At 53.6% G+C, this 17,568-nt stretch overlaps 1 protein-coding gene across 3 annotated transcripts in view; it reads left to right on the top strand.

Moving 5' to 3' along the window:
• KDM4B (lysine demethylase 4B) overlaps positions 1 to 17,568 on the top strand; it is a 134,487-nt gene that overhangs the window by 27,695 nt on the left and 89,224 nt on the right. For all 3 annotated transcript variants that reach the window (XM_081076022.1, XM_081076021.1, XM_081076023.1), the window contains exons 2-4: positions 4,908 to 5,006; positions 10,970 to 11,135; positions 16,675 to 16,850. In XM_081076022.1, coding sequence (XP_080932148.1) covers positions 10,995 to 11,135; positions 16,675 to 16,850 — 317 coding nt within the window. In that variant the 5' untranslated portion in view covers positions 4,908 to 5,006; positions 10,970 to 10,994. The remainder of the gene's footprint in view (positions 1 to 4,907; positions 5,007 to 10,969; positions 11,136 to 16,674; positions 16,851 to 17,568) is intronic.

The raw sequence follows: 17,568 nt of genomic DNA, 5'->3' as shown, positions 1-17,568 counted from the left end.
GGACGTTGAGCATCACCTCGTGCTTCTTGGCCACTTGTGCGTCTTCTTTGGGGAAATGTATTCAAATCCTTTACCCATTTTATAAATTAGGTTATGTGTCTTTTTTTGTTGTTGAACTGTAAGAGTTCTTTATATATTCTAGATCCAAGACCCTTACAAGATAAAAGATTTGCAAGTACTTCACCCATTCTGTACATTGTCTTCACTTTCTTGATTATGCCCTTTGAAGCACAGAGTCCAGTCTACCTACGTTTTCTTTCATCGCTTGTGCTTTTGGTGGTGTGTCTAGAAACCATCGCCTAATCCAAGGCTACAAAGATGAATGCATGTGTTTTCTTCTAAGACTTGTATAGTTTCAGCGCTTGCATTTAGGTCTAGGATCCGTTTGAGTTCATTTTGTCCGTGGTGTGAGGTAGGGTGTAACTTCATTCTTTTGCATCTGCAGAGCCTGTTGTCCCAGTGTAATTGTTGAGAAGACTGTTCTTTCCCCTTGAATGGTCTTGGCAGCCTCATTGAAAATCAGCCGACTTTCAATGTGCAGGTTTCTTTCTGGACTGTCAACGTTACGTTCCTCCTTAAGCTGGTACCACACCGTCTGGATTACTGTAGCTTTGCCACCCTGAGTTATGTCTAGGTTTAGGGGTGGACACTGAGGAAAAAGGCTGTGTTTTTACATTTCCACGCGATGAGACGCGAACCTTCCTACTTGGGAAGCAGACGACTTGCAGTGCGTACCACTTCTCTCACTGAGCCCTCCCGACTTCCCCAGTCGGGTTTTGGTGTCTGTGGGGATGTGGGGATTTTGGTGCGATTTTGTAAATAAGAGGCTTTTTTCCTCACTCTGAAAAGTTGATGAAAAATGTCCCTTTTTCAGTTCTTTCAAGCAGGAAGGATCTGAAACTTGGCAGTCAGTCGGTTGGGTCTCTGTTTGGTCCTGAAACTGGATTGGAGTGTGGTGTCAGCTTGCTTCTCCTTGTCAGTTCGGATCCGTTTACAGTCAGCCTCTCCTTTTCTAGCTGAGACCCGCTGTGCCGTGAGCTTCAGAGGGCAGAGCTAGAGGGGTTATTTCTTAATTTTGAAATAATTTTAGACTTTCTGAAATGTTGTCGAGACTGTACTTAGAGTACCTGCGTACCTTTCAGCCACCTTCCTGAATGCTAACGTGACTGCAGAAGAATGGCCCAACTAAGCAAGAAACATGGAGGAAGAGTGTTTACCAAACCATGCATTTTATTAGGATTCCACTGGTTGTCCCACGCATGTCCCTTTTCTGCCCCAGGACCCCATTGGGGACTCCGTGTCCCATTTAGTTGTCACGTCTCCTCAGGTTTCTCTGGGCTGGGACCATTTCTCAATCTTCCCTCGTCTGTCACGATCTTGTACTTTTGGAGAGCACTGGTCAGGGATTTTGTAGAATGTCCCTCGACTTCGTCCAGTGTTTCCTCATGATTAGATGGAGGTTATGCGTTTTGGGGAAGGCTGCCCAGCAACGTTGGCTCCGTGTAGCGAGTGTACCGATGTCTCATGGCCTTGAGCCCTTGGGTAAGGTGGTGCCGTCCTCGAGTCTCCAGGTGAAGTTTACTCCTTTTTCCTTTGGGACTTGCAGACAATGCAACCACCCTGTTTCTCCTCAAATTTCTGCCCATCGATTTCAGATCAACAATGATTATAAGCAACAGTGATTACTCTGGCCTTTTCGTGGTGACGCGTGTCACCCTCAGTCCTTTTCTCTGTATGAATTAGAATTCCCTTGTGGCAGAGAGCTGCCCTTTCTCCCCATTCATATTACCTTTTTACTTTTATTACCAGTAAGGACCTATGTATACTTATTTTATCTGGGGTTACAATCCAGCACTGTCACTGTGTATCGTGTTGCCTGATGTCGTTGCTTTGGCCGTCAGGCACCCCTTTGGTTTGGCTCCTGTGTTCTGCAGTGACGACTTCTTCCTCCTGGCCCCATGAAATGTTCAGGCTCATCTTCTGTGCTCCCTGCCTCGGCCCTGGAGCTGACCACTTCTCCAAAGAGCCTGGATCCTTATGTCGGGGAACGATACTGAAAAATGTGATCTGGCCCCTGGGTGTGCTCACTGCTGGGCGTGTCATGGATTTTCAGGCTTATCAGTCGACACAGCTTAGAGATGTGACCCCCACCTGTGTATCTGTGCCTGTCAGTATTTATCTGTGTCCATCGATCTGTGTAGATATTTTTCAAAACCCACGAGTTCATACTGATGGGATTCTAGAGTGTTCAAGTCAGTGGGTCCTTCTGAGGCTTTGGGTGGCCTCCCCACCCTGTGAGGGGCAGGCTTCAGTGGGTGGCAGGAGATACCTTTTGGGGGCTGCTTGGGGCTTGTGGCCTGGGAGCAGTAGGCAGAGTCAGGAGCTGAGCCCTCCTGGGTCAGGTAACCAAGCGTACAGGTGAGGGCTCCCTTCCTCTCTGGCCAGAGGATGCCCAGTCATCTCTCCACCTCTCAGACCCTGGGCCCAGGGCCCGGGAAAAAGTGGGCAATGTGGTCTGCTGTGGGCCCAGCCATCCAGACCCTCCTCAAGGGTCAGCTCTGGGTGGCTGAGAGCTGATAGGACCAGGGGGCTCAGGTACCCCTCCCTGGGATGGGGTGGCCACCCTGTGGAGTCCCAGAAATGTCACCAGTCAGTAGCAGTTCGTGGTGCCTCAGTGTTTAGGTACAGTTGGCCCGTTCCCTGGTTCCTGCTGCTTTTCCTTTCTGGCCCCACCTGCCTGCCCTTTGCAGAGGGGTGGAGGAATAAACCACTGTGCCTGCTGCTTCCGTCAGCATCCGTGGGCTTGGGGTGGGCAGGCTGGAATAACTACGTCATCTAATAGATAGTGCCTTTTTAAGGAGAAATGGTCAGACTGCGCCTTTTAGGGGCGTCTGTGTCTGGTACCTTGGGTTGCCACTGCAGGCTCTTACCTGGCTGCAACCGGACTCCCTCTCGAGTTCTATTCTTAGCGCCCCAGATTTCCTGGGACCCACAGTGAGGTCAGCGGCTGGGCAGCGGGAAGCATCAGACCCAGCCTGCTTGGGGCTTTTCATTTTGTTTTCCTTTTTAAAAATTACTTTGACTTTATTTTTAAAACAGTTTAGATTTACAGAGAAATTGAACAGGTAGAGTTCTCATATACTCCCCACCCCTAGTTTCCTTATTAGGAACGTCTTACGTTAGCTGGTATATTTGTAAATTAAGAAGCCAATGACACAGTCCTACTAACTGAAGTCCATACTATATTCAGATTGCCTCTGTTTCTCTGAATGTCCTTTCTCTGTCTCCCTTTGCTGCCCTAACAGGTGACTACAGACTTAGTGACTTAAGCAATACGCCTGTCTTACCCGACAGTTGTGGAGGCCAGAAGCCTGGCACGGTCTCGTGGAGGCTAAGATCAGGGCTGGTTCCCTCCATAGGCTCCAGGGCAGAGGCTATTGTTGGCCATTTCCAGCTTCTAGAGCGTCCTGCATCCTTGCCTTTTGGCCCCTTCCTCCATCTTCACAGCACATCATTCTGACCTCTGCTTCTGTCATCACGTCACCTCCGCCTCTGGACTCTGACCCTCCCACCTCTCCCTTATAAGGATCCTTGTGATGACAGAGCCCACCTGCTAATCCAGGATAATCTTCCCAACTCAGAATCCTTCACTTAATCCCATCTGCAAAGTCCCTTTTGCCCTAGAAGGGAGCGTAGCCACAGGTGCTGGGGTTCGGATGCGGTCACCCTTGGCGGCCATTCTTCTGCCAGCCACACCGTAATCAGATCCTCCGACGTCAGCTCAGGCTGATGTCAGGTGCTGGCAGGGCTGTGGGGCAGGGCAGCCTTCAGCCGTGCAGGTGGGAGAGGCCGAGGAGGCCTGGGAAGAGCCAGCAACGGTCCCCGAGTCTGCAGTCTCGAGGACGCTGCGTGCAGGCTGAGGTCACGAATTCCACAGCTTGGTGTGGCCTTTCACCCGGGGGTTGTGACCTGTTCAAAGACAGAAAAATCAATTTAATGGGTCATGCCTGGTGCTTTTAAAAACCAGATTAAAATAAGATTTAAAATGTCCATGTACATTGCCCGTTGTGAGGGTGTTTATGAAATCTGTTCTATTTAAAACTTGGTGAATTAGAGAAGATGTGTGGGATTAAGTTCAGCAAAGCTGGGGCCTGAGGGGCAAGCTGCCCTGCCCAGAGCATCGGGCCCACTGGGGACTCTCAGATCACGGACAATACAAGCAAAGGCCCCAAAGCAGGGAGCACCTGGTAGAGCCTGTGCCATCGGGGTTCACGTCACAGGAACTGTGGGGAGATGTGGGCGGGAGAGCTGGTGAGTCAGGGTGGCTGTAGCCCAGATTGTCAGAGGTCCTGGGGCCATACCCAGGTGTTGTCCTGCATCCATTGAGCAAGTTCTGGAGTTTCCCTGCCCAGCTGTAAATCCGTGGTTGGGACCCTGCCCTCGTGGGGTCTGCACAGCCCCTGCCAGGCTCTCCCTGTGCACTCTGCCTCCTTGGGGTGCAGAAGTCACTGTGTGGCATTCATTGTCCGTGCAACTTTCCTTTTTCAGGGGGCACACTCCCCAGCTGTGGGGTTCACAGGAGGCAGAACTTGTAAACCTCACAGAATTTACCTGGATCTTAAGGTTTCCAGACGCTTCTTTGGTTTAGTTTGTTCGTGGAGCTCTCGCTTCCTCAGGGACTGATTTTTCGGAGCTGTGCTTAAAATGGGCAGTGCTTGGAAGACTGAATGGGGAAGTGCTTCTAGTTAAGGATTTTTGTGTCCCATGAAGTGGCAAGGATTTGGAAGTGTTTGAATAAAGGCAAGTGTCCTAGGGCTACATGGTGCTGTATGTAGGAGTATAATGTGGAATTGAGATTTAAGCATGTGATCCCTTTAGTTAATTGTGCTTTTGCTTGTGCAATTTAGGAACCATCACCGTTGCCAGAACCTGACAGAAACCTGAGCCACTTATTGGAGCATCTGTCACCACCGCCGCAGCCATCCAGGACATACCAGGAACTCCAAGTAAGTGTAAGACCAAGGTACGGAAGGACGCAGCTTCTTGCCAGGGCAGCTGTCAGGCCTGCACGCTGTGGGGAAAAGGCGGCCCCTTTTGGTTCTGAGTTCCTGGGGTGTCCAGGGTCTGCTCACCCTTAGACAGAGGAGCCTGGAGCTCTCTGGGGGTGACTTTGCTAGATGTCTCTTCTCTAGCCACACACTCCATGTTTGCACGCTCACCCGTCAGCGTTTGAACGCCTGCCCCTCACTTCTAGAAGCCCTGAGAGCTGTGCATTTCGGGTGATGCTGTGTCGTCCAGGATAGGCTGCCCAGTCTGGGACCTGTGGATCGGGCAGGACACCACTGCTGGGCTCCCTGAGGGCCGTAGTCACCCCAGCCCGTGGCCTGCAGGAGATGGTGACCAGTCACAGCTGGGCGTGGGGTGGGGGCTGTTTTTAAAAATAGAAGATTTTTTTAAAATGCATTTAAGAGCATTCCATTGCCCAGCTATTTCTGGATTTCCACTCCAGGTTGTTTACCTCCTCCTGTACTTTTCTAATAAACTAGGGACAGAGGACAGAGAGGTTAAAGTGGTACGTAGCCTCTGATGGTGGCCCATGGTGGTCACTGGTAAGAAGAGAGGGAACCAGCGAGTCACCTCCCTGCTCCCACACACGGGGCAAGGGGGATGGGGTAGAGAACACACAGCCCCATGTGCTCCCTGCCGTCCCAAGGTGGCTGCTCCAGTGGCCCGAGAACGGCTGGCTCGTGTTCAGGGTTGACCTCGGACGAAGGCTTCATGACTAATTAGGGCCAGGTGTCGACTAGAATGTGGCCTTTTCACGTGAATCAAAAACCCCAAACTGCTTTTCAGAAATATTCTCCCTTAATCCCGTATCGCGTCTCTTGGCTGCTGTAGCGTGACCATCAACCTGGTGACTTCAAACGACCCACGGACAGTTCTGGGGGTCAGAAGTCTGGAGTGAGTGTTTCGGGCTAAGGTCAAAGTGTTGAGAGGGCCACTCCTTCTGGGGACGTTAGGGAGACTCGATCTCCTTGATATTTTTCAGCTCCAAGGGGCTGCCCGCTTTCTTTGGCTTAGGGCTCCTTCCGCAAATCACTCCAGCCGCTGCCTCTGCCACTCTGTTGTCTCGTCTCCTCTTCTGACTCTGACCCTCTTGCCTCCCCATCATTAGGACCCTATCATGACATTGGGCACCCAGGTAATACAGGGTCATCCCCATCATGAGGTCCTGGACTTCATCCCATTTGCAAAGTCCCTTTTGCCATGGAAGGGAGCATAGCCACAATCCTAGGATTGGGACATGGACGTCTTGGTGGCGGGTGGGGGAGAGGCATTATTCTGCCGATCACAGTCTCGTCCAAACTGCCCAATGGTTTCCGTAACCGCTGCTGCACTGTCTTATGTCCCCACCTGCAGAGTCTCAGGGCTTTGATTTCTCCACCTCCTCGCTAACACTTGCTATTGTCTGTCTGTCTTATTCTAGCCAGGGGTGTAGGGCGGTGCGTGGTCTCACTGTGGTTTTGATTTGCATTTCCTTGCTGGCTCACGTAACCCCTTTTCACGGGCTTATTGACCTTTTGTGTACAAGGTCGGACAATTAAGTTTGCGAACTTGCCACTGTGCGCTTACATTGGTAGCCCTGTACAAACAGTTCGGTGAGGTTTCATAACCTTGGTATGTCAGTGTCTCAGAGCTGTGTTCGTGTGGACTAGTGGCGGTGTCTTGCTGAGTGGTGCTCATTATTGTTTTTGTGTGCCATCGCGAGAATGTCTGAGCTTGAATTAGAGCAATGAACAAACATTAAATATCTTGTTAACTTGGCAAGAATGGAAGTGAAATCAGGGACATGTTAGTCCAAGTTTATGGGGATAAGGCCGTGAAGAAAACAGCAGTGCACAAATGGATTAAACGTTTCTCTGAAGGGAGAGAATGCGTCACTGATGAAGAGAGGTCAGGGCGGCCAGTAACGAGCAGAACTGACAAAAACATTGCAAAAATGTGTTGAATTGTGCGTCAAAATCATCGGCTGACTGTGAGAAGCATAGCAGACCAAGTAAACATTGATAGAGAAACAAGTAGAAAAATCTTAACTGAAAATCTTGGCATGAGAAAGGTGTGAGCAAAAATGGTCCCGAAGGAGCTGAACGGTGAACAAAAGCAGAGTCGAAGTTTTGGGCCATGTCATCACTGGTGATGGAACATGGGCTTACCAATACGACCCCGAAACAAAGCATCAAAGTGCACAATGGAAGTCAGCCAATTCTCCACGACCAAAAAAGTTCCGTTCAGTCCAAATCAAGAGTCAAAACAATATTGCTAAACTTTTTTGATATCAGAGGGATTATTCATTATGAATTTGTACCAACTGGACAAACAGTTAACCAAGTTTACTATTTGGAAGTGCTGAAAAGGCTGCGTGAAAGACGAAAACGACCTGAACTTTTCACCAATAATTCATGGCTGTTGCATCACGACAATGCACCAGCTCACAGGGCACTGTCTGTGAGGGAGTTTGTAGCCAGTAAACAAATAACTGTATTGGAACACCCTCCCTACTCACCTGATCTGGCCCCAATGACTTGTCTTTACCTGAAGATAAAGGAAATATTGAAAGGAAGACATTTTGATGACATTCAGGGCATCAAGGGTAATATGATGACAGCTCTGATGTCCATTCCAGAAAAAGAGTTCCAGAATTGCATTGAAGGGTGGACTAGGCACTGGCATCAGTGCATAGCTTCCCAAGGGGAATACATCGAAGGTGACCGTAGTGATATTCAGCAATGAGGTATGTAGCGCTTTTTCTAGGAGGAGTTCACGAACTTAATCGCCAGACCTCGTATTTCCTTTGGAGAAATGTCTATTCAGGTCCTTTTCCCACTTTTTAACTGGGCTGGCTGTCTCTGTATTATTGAGTTGTTAGAGCTCCGCTTTTTCAGCATGGTACTGTCTTGTAAAGAGCACGTCATTCTTTCTGGACTGTTCTGTGAGTTCCCTTATGAGGGGCTCTCACTCAGTCCTGTCCCTCCCCCCATGTGTCCAGTAAACCAGAAGTTTGTCCCAGGGCTGGTGTTCAGTCAGATTCCTTTTTTATTTCTTAAATAAACATATGTGTGATTTTTATTTGCCCTCCTTCAGAAATGTGTCAGGAGTTATGGAGTGTTGGGATTATAAACCAGTTTAATTTTCTTCCTTCTATTTACCTACTACAAGGCTTCATTTCAAAAGGCACGAATAAGAGAGAAAGAAAATCGTACACGAGCCACCATGGAGCGGACAGTAGATGACAGGCTGGAGTTTGGCTTTCGTTGCCAGCATGCGTATGCAGAGGCTCCACCTGCTGTCTCGCCATCTACTTTCCCCACCTCCTAGATGGAAAACTCATCTCTGTGTCGTGATTTTTGACACATGAAAGAGCTCGTGTGGGCAGGCCCCCCGGCTGCCCCAGCTCTGCCTGGGACAGGCTGGTCTCAGGGAAGACACGGGCATACCCCATCACCTCCCACCGATGGAGCTGGGTGTTTGGATGGACTGATGGTGGGCCGCCTCTGTGAGATGCCGTGGCCCCCTCCCTTGTGAGCCAGGCTGGGAGGAGAGGCCGCCAGCTGGCCGGGGCTGGCCGCGTCAAACATGAGAGCTGTTGGGTGTGGATGGGTCCTGGCACCTGTCGCTCAGCAGGGTGGGAGAGGGGTGGGCGAGCCGTGAGAGACGCAAGCTGTCTCGGCAGAGCCTGGTTGGTCGTGTGGCCCTGCCGCCTACCTGCCGTGTGGCCTGGGTATGTGACTTCCCCTGGGGGCCCCGTATCCTCCTCCGTGAACAATGACAAATGGACTTACTACTGTGTGGAGCGGACCAACTGCTCATGTGAAATGCATAGAACAGGGCTGGGGGCCTGGGCAGCTTGTGTGTCCACCGCCGCTGGATCCGGGCGTGGGCCGTGACAGACTGAGGAACCTGTCTGTGGATTCGTGCCTGGCCGCCGAGGACTTGGGAGCAGGAGCTGAGCCTGGGGCAGTCATGTTCAGGCAGCTGGCCTCAGAGGACGGGTGTGATGGTCTGTGTGGTATGCGTGGGCGGCAGAGACCCTGAGCGTCCCCAGTAGGTGGGGAAAATTTGGGGGGGTGACAGGTGGGCATAGGCAGGAGGAGGTGGCTAGGGTGCTGGGAGCACGAGGAGCGCTCTTACCTGTTCACGCTGTGTGTCCTCCGCCGTCCCGGCCAGGGAGCCACTCCCTCCTCTCTCTGCCCTCCTGTGGCCGCCTCCACGCCATTAGCCAGCTCAGGTCCACACCGATCTTCACAGTCATACAGGGGTCGGGGTCTGTCCCCTTAAGACAGACGGACACACTGTCGTGTCAGCCCCTGCGCAGTGGCGCTGGGAGCCCCACATGGCTGTGTCTGGGCTGGGGGGAGGGGGAGGGCCCAGGTGGGGATCCAGGTCCCAGGCTCTGGCTGGGGTGCTGTGGTGCTCTGTGCTAAGGGAGGCTCGGGGCTCCAGCGAGGCTCGGGCCCGGTGGCGCCTGCTGCTCCCGCGGGGCTGTGACAACCCCTTTTCTCTTATAAACCGTGTTTCCTTGGTGGATCCCTGTGAGCCCGCCCATAGTGTCACAGGCACTGGTGGCCTGCCATCCGCACTTCAGCTTTGTGGTTGCCCCTTGAGGAGAAGCCTCAAGACTCCCTGTGGACACAGGGAAGAGGGTCCTGGTAGGTCCCAGCCTGGGTGTAGCAGTGGCCTGTGTGTGTGTCAGGATCCTCCGTGGCCCTCCGGCTGTGAGTGTGACCCTTTGTGGGGGGCCGTCCCCCTTGCTCCAACCCCCTGTGCCCCCCATGGGCCGGGATGCCTGCGGGCCTGGGTCTAGATCCTTCCTACAGAGGTGACCACCTTAGCGGCGATTCTTGGACTCGTGCTGCCCTCTAGTGCCCACCGCAGGGCCTGCCTTTTGGGAGCCAGTGGCTGCATGTTGGTGACATGGACCCCCCTCCCCCTTCCTTCTGGGGCCAGTGAGCTTCCTAGCTTCCTCATTCCCTAGCTGACTTTGGGGTGCAAGGAGGTGGACTTGGTTACATTGTCTTCCAAGCTCTCGGGTCTGTATGCACTCAGGTTCTGACGTTTTCTAAATTCTGGAGGAAGTCTGGGTTTGGGGGACCCTTCCCAGAGACCGTCACCAAGCCTCTTCCTGCTTGGGCTGGGCCACTGACCCCCACTGCGTCCCCTTAACTCAGAGGACAGGAGGGGGCCTCTTCAACCTACAGCCTCCTTCCCAAGAAGAGCCTTAATTCTCTTCGGGCACCAGCAGTGAATTTTGGGATGTACAGCCCCAGCCCCACTCTCCCTTCTGTGCTGAAACCTCCAGGCGTGGTTGTAACCAGGATGCCTTGGAGCATCCCTGATTGGAGGAAAGGAGCCAGTCTGGCCAGGCCTTCTGCTTTCCTGGTTCCAGACGCCCGCCCTCATTGGGCCTGGGTTTGCTGACAGCAGCCAGGCCAGTCCCGGAGCCACCCACCGCTGCTCTAGCAGCGACGTGCTGCTTAGAGTGGGCGCTGCCCAGAGTCGGGGGCCCCTGCTCGCAGGTTCAAACCTTGAAAGATGACAGACTGACAGACAGCCTCACTCACCGGTAACTCGCCGTGCGCTGCTGTCGGTCTGGACCGACGTCCAGCTCTGAATGACACGCATTGGTTTGAGTCCCTGATAAGAAAAGCTTCTATTTCTGAGGCCCCCACTTTAAAATCAGTGCTCTGCCTTCCAGGATTGCGTTGGCTTTTAGAACTAGGACACCTCTGTTTTTAATGAGTTGAAGCCATTTTGGTCTTTTGTGCCAGAGCAGAGTGAGGAAGTTGGCTCCCAGTTCCTTCTCTGCACCGCGTGGCTCCCAGTAGCTATGGGTATTTCAACACGTTCTGAGGGAGAAGGGTACCACCCGTGGTGTCACCGCCACGCTCATGCTCTTTGTGTTCCCTCGCAGGTGTGGCGACGTCTCAGCTGCAGCCATGGGGTCTGAGGATCACGGGGCCCAGAACCCGAGTTGTAAAATCATGACATTTCGCCCAACCATGGAAGAGTTTAAGGACTTCAACAAATACGTGGCCTACATCGAGTCCCAGGGAGCCCACCGGGCAGGCCTGGCCAAGGTGGGTGACGTGCTGGGCCCTGCGCAGTGTGTCTGTGCGTGTCCGTGTCCAAAAGGAGCACGCCATTACACGCTCACGCAACGCCTCTGCCCTCGTGTGTCTGAGGACACGATGGGGTTTTTTCCCTGTGCCCGGCGCTGTCTTGGGCACTGGAATTCACCAGTGACTCACACGGCCCTTGTACCCGTGGGAGCTGGCAGGCTGGGGCGGGGACACAGCTGTGATAGGACACGCCCAGTGGGCAGTGGCCACCCAGGACCTCACGGTGCCAAGTCTCACCCTGCCTGGGGGAGAAAGGGGTCGAGAGTCTGGGGAGGCTTCTGGGGCATTTGATGCCCGGAAGGCCTTAGTTTTTGCATTTATGTTCCCAGTGAAATAGATACTTGTTTGAGACAGTAACACGTGTGGGAGGCAGATCCAAACAGTGTGACTGGGTGGAGAGTGACAAGTGAGTCTCTGCTCCTGTCCCCAGAAGCAACACGGATGCTATCATCTTCTGTCCCCTTCCTTGGTGTGTCACGTACATACATGTACATACATGTGGATGCGTGCGTACACAAGCTCGCCATGTTGCTTTTTAATATCAATGGCTGTGTTTCTTCATGTTCACGTGAACCTGTGTGTGTGGCATTACTCGCCCCCAAATTGGGAAGATTTGTAATCTGTTTGGGGTTCTAGTTGCTTCCTAATGACTATCACTTATCTAAGATTCCTAGTTGTCTATTCTTTAAATGTGGAGGTTGCTAAATCTTTTGTACAAAGAGCCAAATAGTATTTTCAGCTTTGCCGGCTGGACATCATTCTGTGTCACCACCGCTTAGCTCTGCCGCCTTAGACCCTTAAACCAACGGATGCAGCTGGGCGCCAGTAAAACTTTATGGACCCTGAAATGAGCATTTCACAGAACTTTCACTTGTCCCGAAATACTCTTATAATTTTTCCTCAGCCATTAAAAATGAAAACAAAACAAAACAACCTTAGCTTGAAGGCTGTACAAGGTCAGGCGGCGGGTGGGATTTAGGCCGTGGGCGGCAGCCCGGCCCCTCCACCCCCCACCCCGCCCGTTTTGGGTTGCTTTGTTGCTAGTATCAGTTCCTGTCCTCCTTACCTTCTTGCCTTCAGTCTCAGCCTTGGGAGATAAGGAAAGCAGTATGCTTGCGGCATCGTCTTTCCTCCCCTTTTCCTCTTGATTTTTGTTCGCTGTACACATGATAATATAGACAAAGCAGAACGTTTTTATCTGGTTTGGGAACCATGGCCACCACTGTCGTTTTAGCTTCAGTTCTCCCCTTAAATAGTTTTAGTGCTCACTGCCCGTGTCTCACTTGGCTGAAGTTTGTCATCTCTTATGAGAAGGGCTCTGGAAACCCTGCGCCTGGGGTTCTAGCAGGTTCAGAAGCATCTGAGGCTTTTCTGCTCCGCGGACGCATTGATTGGCTGGTGTCATTGTCAGGCGATCCTCAGAATCCTGGTGCCCGTGGGAGTGGGGCACGCTTTCTCCCGCTTTGTCTCCTGTCATTGACCTAGTTCCACTTTACCCGGACTCAGCCGGCCCATGGCTTTTGGATTCATGTCATCCTCTGTGCCGGAAACTTGTAGTAAATGAATATCTCGGGCTGTTCTATCGGAAGCACCTTTAAATCCACCCCGTCGCTTCTCTGCCGTCCTTTCAACCTCGTCATTTCTGTCACCCCCATGTCTGTGTGATCCATGCCTTTACCTTCACTCTCCGTCTTCCTTCTTCGTTTCTTTCGCTGTCTCGGCATTTCGTCTTTGAACCCTGATGTCCCTGTTTTAGGTTTTTAATTCAGGTGCTAATTTGCTAATTTATTTGGATCGAGGGGAAACCGTTTGGACTGGAGGCAACCGTTGTTTTGTGAGGCAAATATTTTCAGGGCAGGTTTTCCCTCTGCCTTTAGTTTTGCGTGTTTCTTTTCTTTTACGTGGTGGTTTATTTGCTGCTTTCATTCTGACTGATGGCGGCCTTTGGATGCGCAGATTCTTTCTGAAACCAGCTGAGGGGGAGGCAGTCTGCGGGGGAGGCACGGGGTACTGTGTGCTCGAGGGGTGGGGCACAGTGCAGCTGCTGACAGACCCTGGTAATGAGAGTCACACCGACATACACGGGCACACACCCCCCTTCTCCCGTCTCTCAAGGACTGTATGTGGTGCCTCTGGTCCCTCAGTGGCCTCCCTGCCACTCTGTGGGGACAGATGGCCCAGGGAAGCAGGGGCTGTGGCTCTGGGCACCTCCCACGTCTTTCACACAGGGGCACTTGGCCCTTAGACCTGCCAGTCTCTTGGAGAAGGGACACACGGTGTCCTGTTGGCCTGAGCCAGCTTTGCAGACACAGGTGTGTCCCTGACCCTGGCCTCCTCAGCCTTGACTGCCCTTCTCTGTGTGTGTGTCCGTGTGTGTGTGTGTGCATGTGCGTGCGTGTGCGCATGTGTGCGCATGTGTGTGCATGTGTGCACATGTATGTGCGTGTGCTCGTGTGTGTGCATGTGTGCGTGCGTGTGTGCGCACATGTGCCATGGTAGGGTCTTCCGCTTTCATAAACGCTGTCTTTGGTCCCCTCTGAAAAGCTGCAGGGCCCGGTGGAGCTGGGAAGGATGTGTGCTCAGCAGGCACAGGTGGAGCCAGGGCTGCCGCTGGAAGCAGCGCTGGGTGTGCGCACTCTGGGGCCATCAGGGGGCCTGTCGTCATCCTTGGCTGCTCTGTGCGTGCTCTGGGGACTGTGCCCAGTGGGTCCTGGCCCCCTGCAGACCAGGGCTGGGAACCTGCTTAGGCTGCTTGGGAAGCGCTGGGGCATGAGGAGCCAGGGAGCGGCATGGTGTGGGTGTGGGCTGATGGGGCAGTGTGGGGTCCTGGGGGGGTCAGGGTGCTTTGGTGCTTGCGTGTATCCCCGAGGACAGTCCTGCGGCCTGCTCTCAGCTGCCAGGCCTGCCCCCTGCAAAAGGGCTTTGGAACCAGGTGGTTTGGGGGGCCAAAGGCTCGCCCTTCACTCCTGCCCTCTTGCAGGGTCCCCTACACCTTCTCCCCCAGCTGCCCAGACTCCCTGGCTTTGCCACATGACTGACACCAGGCCATTTGCCTGGTGTCTCCTTATTCACCTGGGGTATGTGGCCTTTCTGTTCCTTTTGACTTTGGCTGGACTTGCGTTCCAGCTTTGAGCAAGGGTCAGTCCCAGGCTGTACTGGGCCCTCGAGGCACCAAGTGGAGACGGTCAGTGTGCTCCAAGGTCTTTAGGTGATGACCTTCAGATGTCCTTTGTGTGGACAGCCTCCATTCAGATCTGATTTCCCAGAGCTGTGAGGGCGGTAGGCTACAATACGTGGCTAAGGGATTTTTCCAGAAACTTTGGGTTCCAGAGCAGCTGGAAGTAGCTCTTCTTTCATGAAACCTTTCAGAACCTGAGTAGCATGTGTCCAGGAAAGTGGTTCACGCGTGCAGACCAGGTATCGTGACGGTCCCTCCCTGGTTTTCAGGTGTGTTCACACAGCAGTGTGTTAGAGACAGCATAAATCAACAAAGTCACCTCAGGCTCTCATTGGAGGGGTTTGATTCGGGAGTGACACGTTTTGTTCATTTGCCCTGGCCTGGGATTAAGGATGGACTTCCTCTAACTGAACGGAAGTGGGTTCCCCTTGGTGAACCCCTATGGCCGGGTCTGGAGCCCATTCAGGGTGATGGCCTCTCCTTCAGGAACAAAGTGAGGTTTTCTGGAAAGAGCAGGCGTGGCGCACGTGATTAAAAGCAGCTTCATCACGGAAGAACGTCTTGGGTCCTGGAGGCCCAGCCCCTTGCGGTTTTGTTGTTTCCATTTCTAGCCTTGGGTGTTTTAGTTTATCACCCGACTCTTCAGATTTCTGTCTTGAAATCTGGCCCCAGCACCCTGTGTTCACATGGCCTTGTATCAGACACAGGCACCCCAGACTCCTATTGCGTCGTGGCCGCAGCTGACACAGGGGAGAGGCGATGTCCCCAGAACGAGCCTCCGCTGAACAGTCGTGTCCTCCAGGAGGTGGCTTGTCCCAGTGTAACTCCAAATTATGGTCCCAGCCTTGCCAGTGGCAACATCCAAGCAAGGTCACTCTCTGTGGGGGGCCGTCCTGGGTGCTGTGGGGGGTTGAGCAGCCTCCCCACCCACTTGAGACCAGGAGCACTCCCAGTCGTGACAACCACGGATGTCCCAGATATTGCCTCATGTCTCCTGCGGGGGCAGGATCACCCTCGGTGAGACCCACGGACTTCCTCTTACTGCTCTTGTTATTTATTTGTATTTTGTAAATATACGGCTGTGTGCTGACGAGGTAGGCAGCACCTGTCTGTTGTTAACAGGCAACTGGAGAAGTGTTTTTGCTGCCAAGCAAAACATTTTCTCCCACCGATGTGATAGACACCCTAATGGAATCCTTGGGGATGGTAAATGGATTTCAGCCCTTCTGGAAGCTGTCGGCAAACGCGGGCATCAGCGCGGTGTTCTTCCCTGATTGGCCCCAAGTAGAGTGAGGGTTCAGCCTCCCCAGAGTTCATGGCTGACGCTCTGAAAACAGGTCGGGTTAGTTCCTTTCCCTAAAGCTGTTGGGTGGCCTGTAAGGTGCCCTGGAAGGAGACTTGAGGCTTGCGCTCGCTCCGTCAGGACTGGGAGAGACCGGCCCCAGTCGGCCCTGGAGGCCTGCGCAGAAGTGGGCCCAGTGCCCAAGAGGCCTGCGGCCCAGCCCCGTGGGACAGGGATGGGCTGGGAGTGGGTTCCTGAGTCCACGCAAGCCCAGCACAGTGGCCGCTCATGTTGTGCCCAGACCCTCTGCCCCTAACACCAAGCCATTCCTGTCGGCCCTTAGTGTCCCCTTGTGGAGAAGGAGGGAAGGGAGGGGAGGGGCAGGAGAACTGTCACCTCTTGGGAGGATCAAGTCCTGGGGGCCGCCTGCTGGATGTGCTGCAGTGAAATAGCTGTCATTGTCTCAGAGGTGACCTTCTGGGCTCCTCCCACTCGGAATCGTCACTTCCCCTCTGCTCCTGCCCAGGCATCGCACTCAGCCCTTCTTACTTTATATTCCTAGTCCTTACAACTGGTTACCTCCTCCCAGTTTCCTTATCTCTTACCACTGCATATGACCTGCCCTCTGCCATCCAAATGTAAAGCCCTCCGTGTCTCCCCAGCACGAGAGCTGTGATCACCCCCCAGGATATGTCCCTGAAGTGGGTTCCTAGCGTTGGGCCTGCAGTGCTCATTTTCAAAGCTAGAGGACGTGGTGGCCCCGTGCTCTGGTGACAAAGCAAACACTTTTGGTTTTGAAAGAATTTTAAATGCAGCATGGGAGGCGGGCACAGCTGTGCCCTGGCAGGTGGTGCCCACGTTGCTGGCACCGGATCTGGTGGGGGTTTGCTGAAGGTACAGGTGGTTCCTGGTGCCTCCGTGGGGCCAGCCCGGTGTGCTCCCCAGGGAGTGGCACTGGTCTCCAGAGAGGGAGCATGTCCTCTGCCTGCTCGCCAGGCCTCTCTGGAGGCATCACTGACTTTCCTCTTGCCGTGCAGATCATTCCCCCGAAGGAGTGGAAGCCACGGCAGACGTACGACGACATCGATGACGTGGTGATCCCCGCGCCCATCCAGCAGGTGGTGACAGGCCAGTCGGGCCTGTTCACGCAGTACAACATCCAGAAGAAGGCCATGACGGTCGGGGAGTACCGCCGCCTGGCCAACAGCGAGAAGTATGTGGATGTAGGGTGGGCCCCCCAAAACCACCTAAGGTGGAGCCACACCTTCAAGTCCTCAGCACCCCTGAAGTGGGACCCTCGGTGGCCCCATCTGTGAAGCTCCGTCCACCATGGGCCCTGGGGGTGCAGAGATGGTGGGGCCCACACAGCCCCAAACAAAGTGCACTTGGTTTGTTCTGGGTTCACTGGGTGGGTCTTGGCCCCTTCTTGCTCAGAGTCCCCCAGTTCAAAGAGGGCAAAATCCAGACCCTCACCCAGCCCAGGGCCATGCTGTCCATATCTCGCTACCCTCAAGGGGCTCCTGTGGGCTCGCTGTGTCCCCCACACCCTCCCATGATGTCTCAGATCCAGTGGTGCCTCCAAAGAGAGGGGCTCTTTGGTACATCTCCCCACATGCCTCTTCCTGGTTCAACACGGCTCACACACGGGCACACTCGTGTACACTCCTGTATGCTCATGGGTGCACTCGAGGTGCATTCCCAGGCGCTCATGTACACATGGTGCAGTCACGGGCACACACCGCTGTTCTCTCCTCCCTGTTCTCAGTTATTCCCGGCCTTCCTCCCTCTCTGAAGTCGTTTGTGCATTCCCGGCAGTCCATGTGCTCTCAAACATGTGTCCTGTGAGGGCAGGGCGTTGTGTGCCCACTCTTGCGCTATCCTCAGGGCCCAGGGCAATGCCTGGCCCGTCGTCAGTGCTCTGGTGGTTGCCG

This window comes from Rhinolophus hipposideros (genome assembly GCF_964194185.1).
Source record: "Rhinolophus hipposideros genome assembly, chromosome: 16".
NCBI lineage: Eukaryota > Metazoa > Chordata > Mammalia > Chiroptera > Rhinolophidae > Rhinolophus > Rhinolophus hipposideros.
The sequence above is the reverse complement of the archived record's forward strand: the minus strand, read 5'-3'. Positions and strand labels throughout refer to the sequence as shown.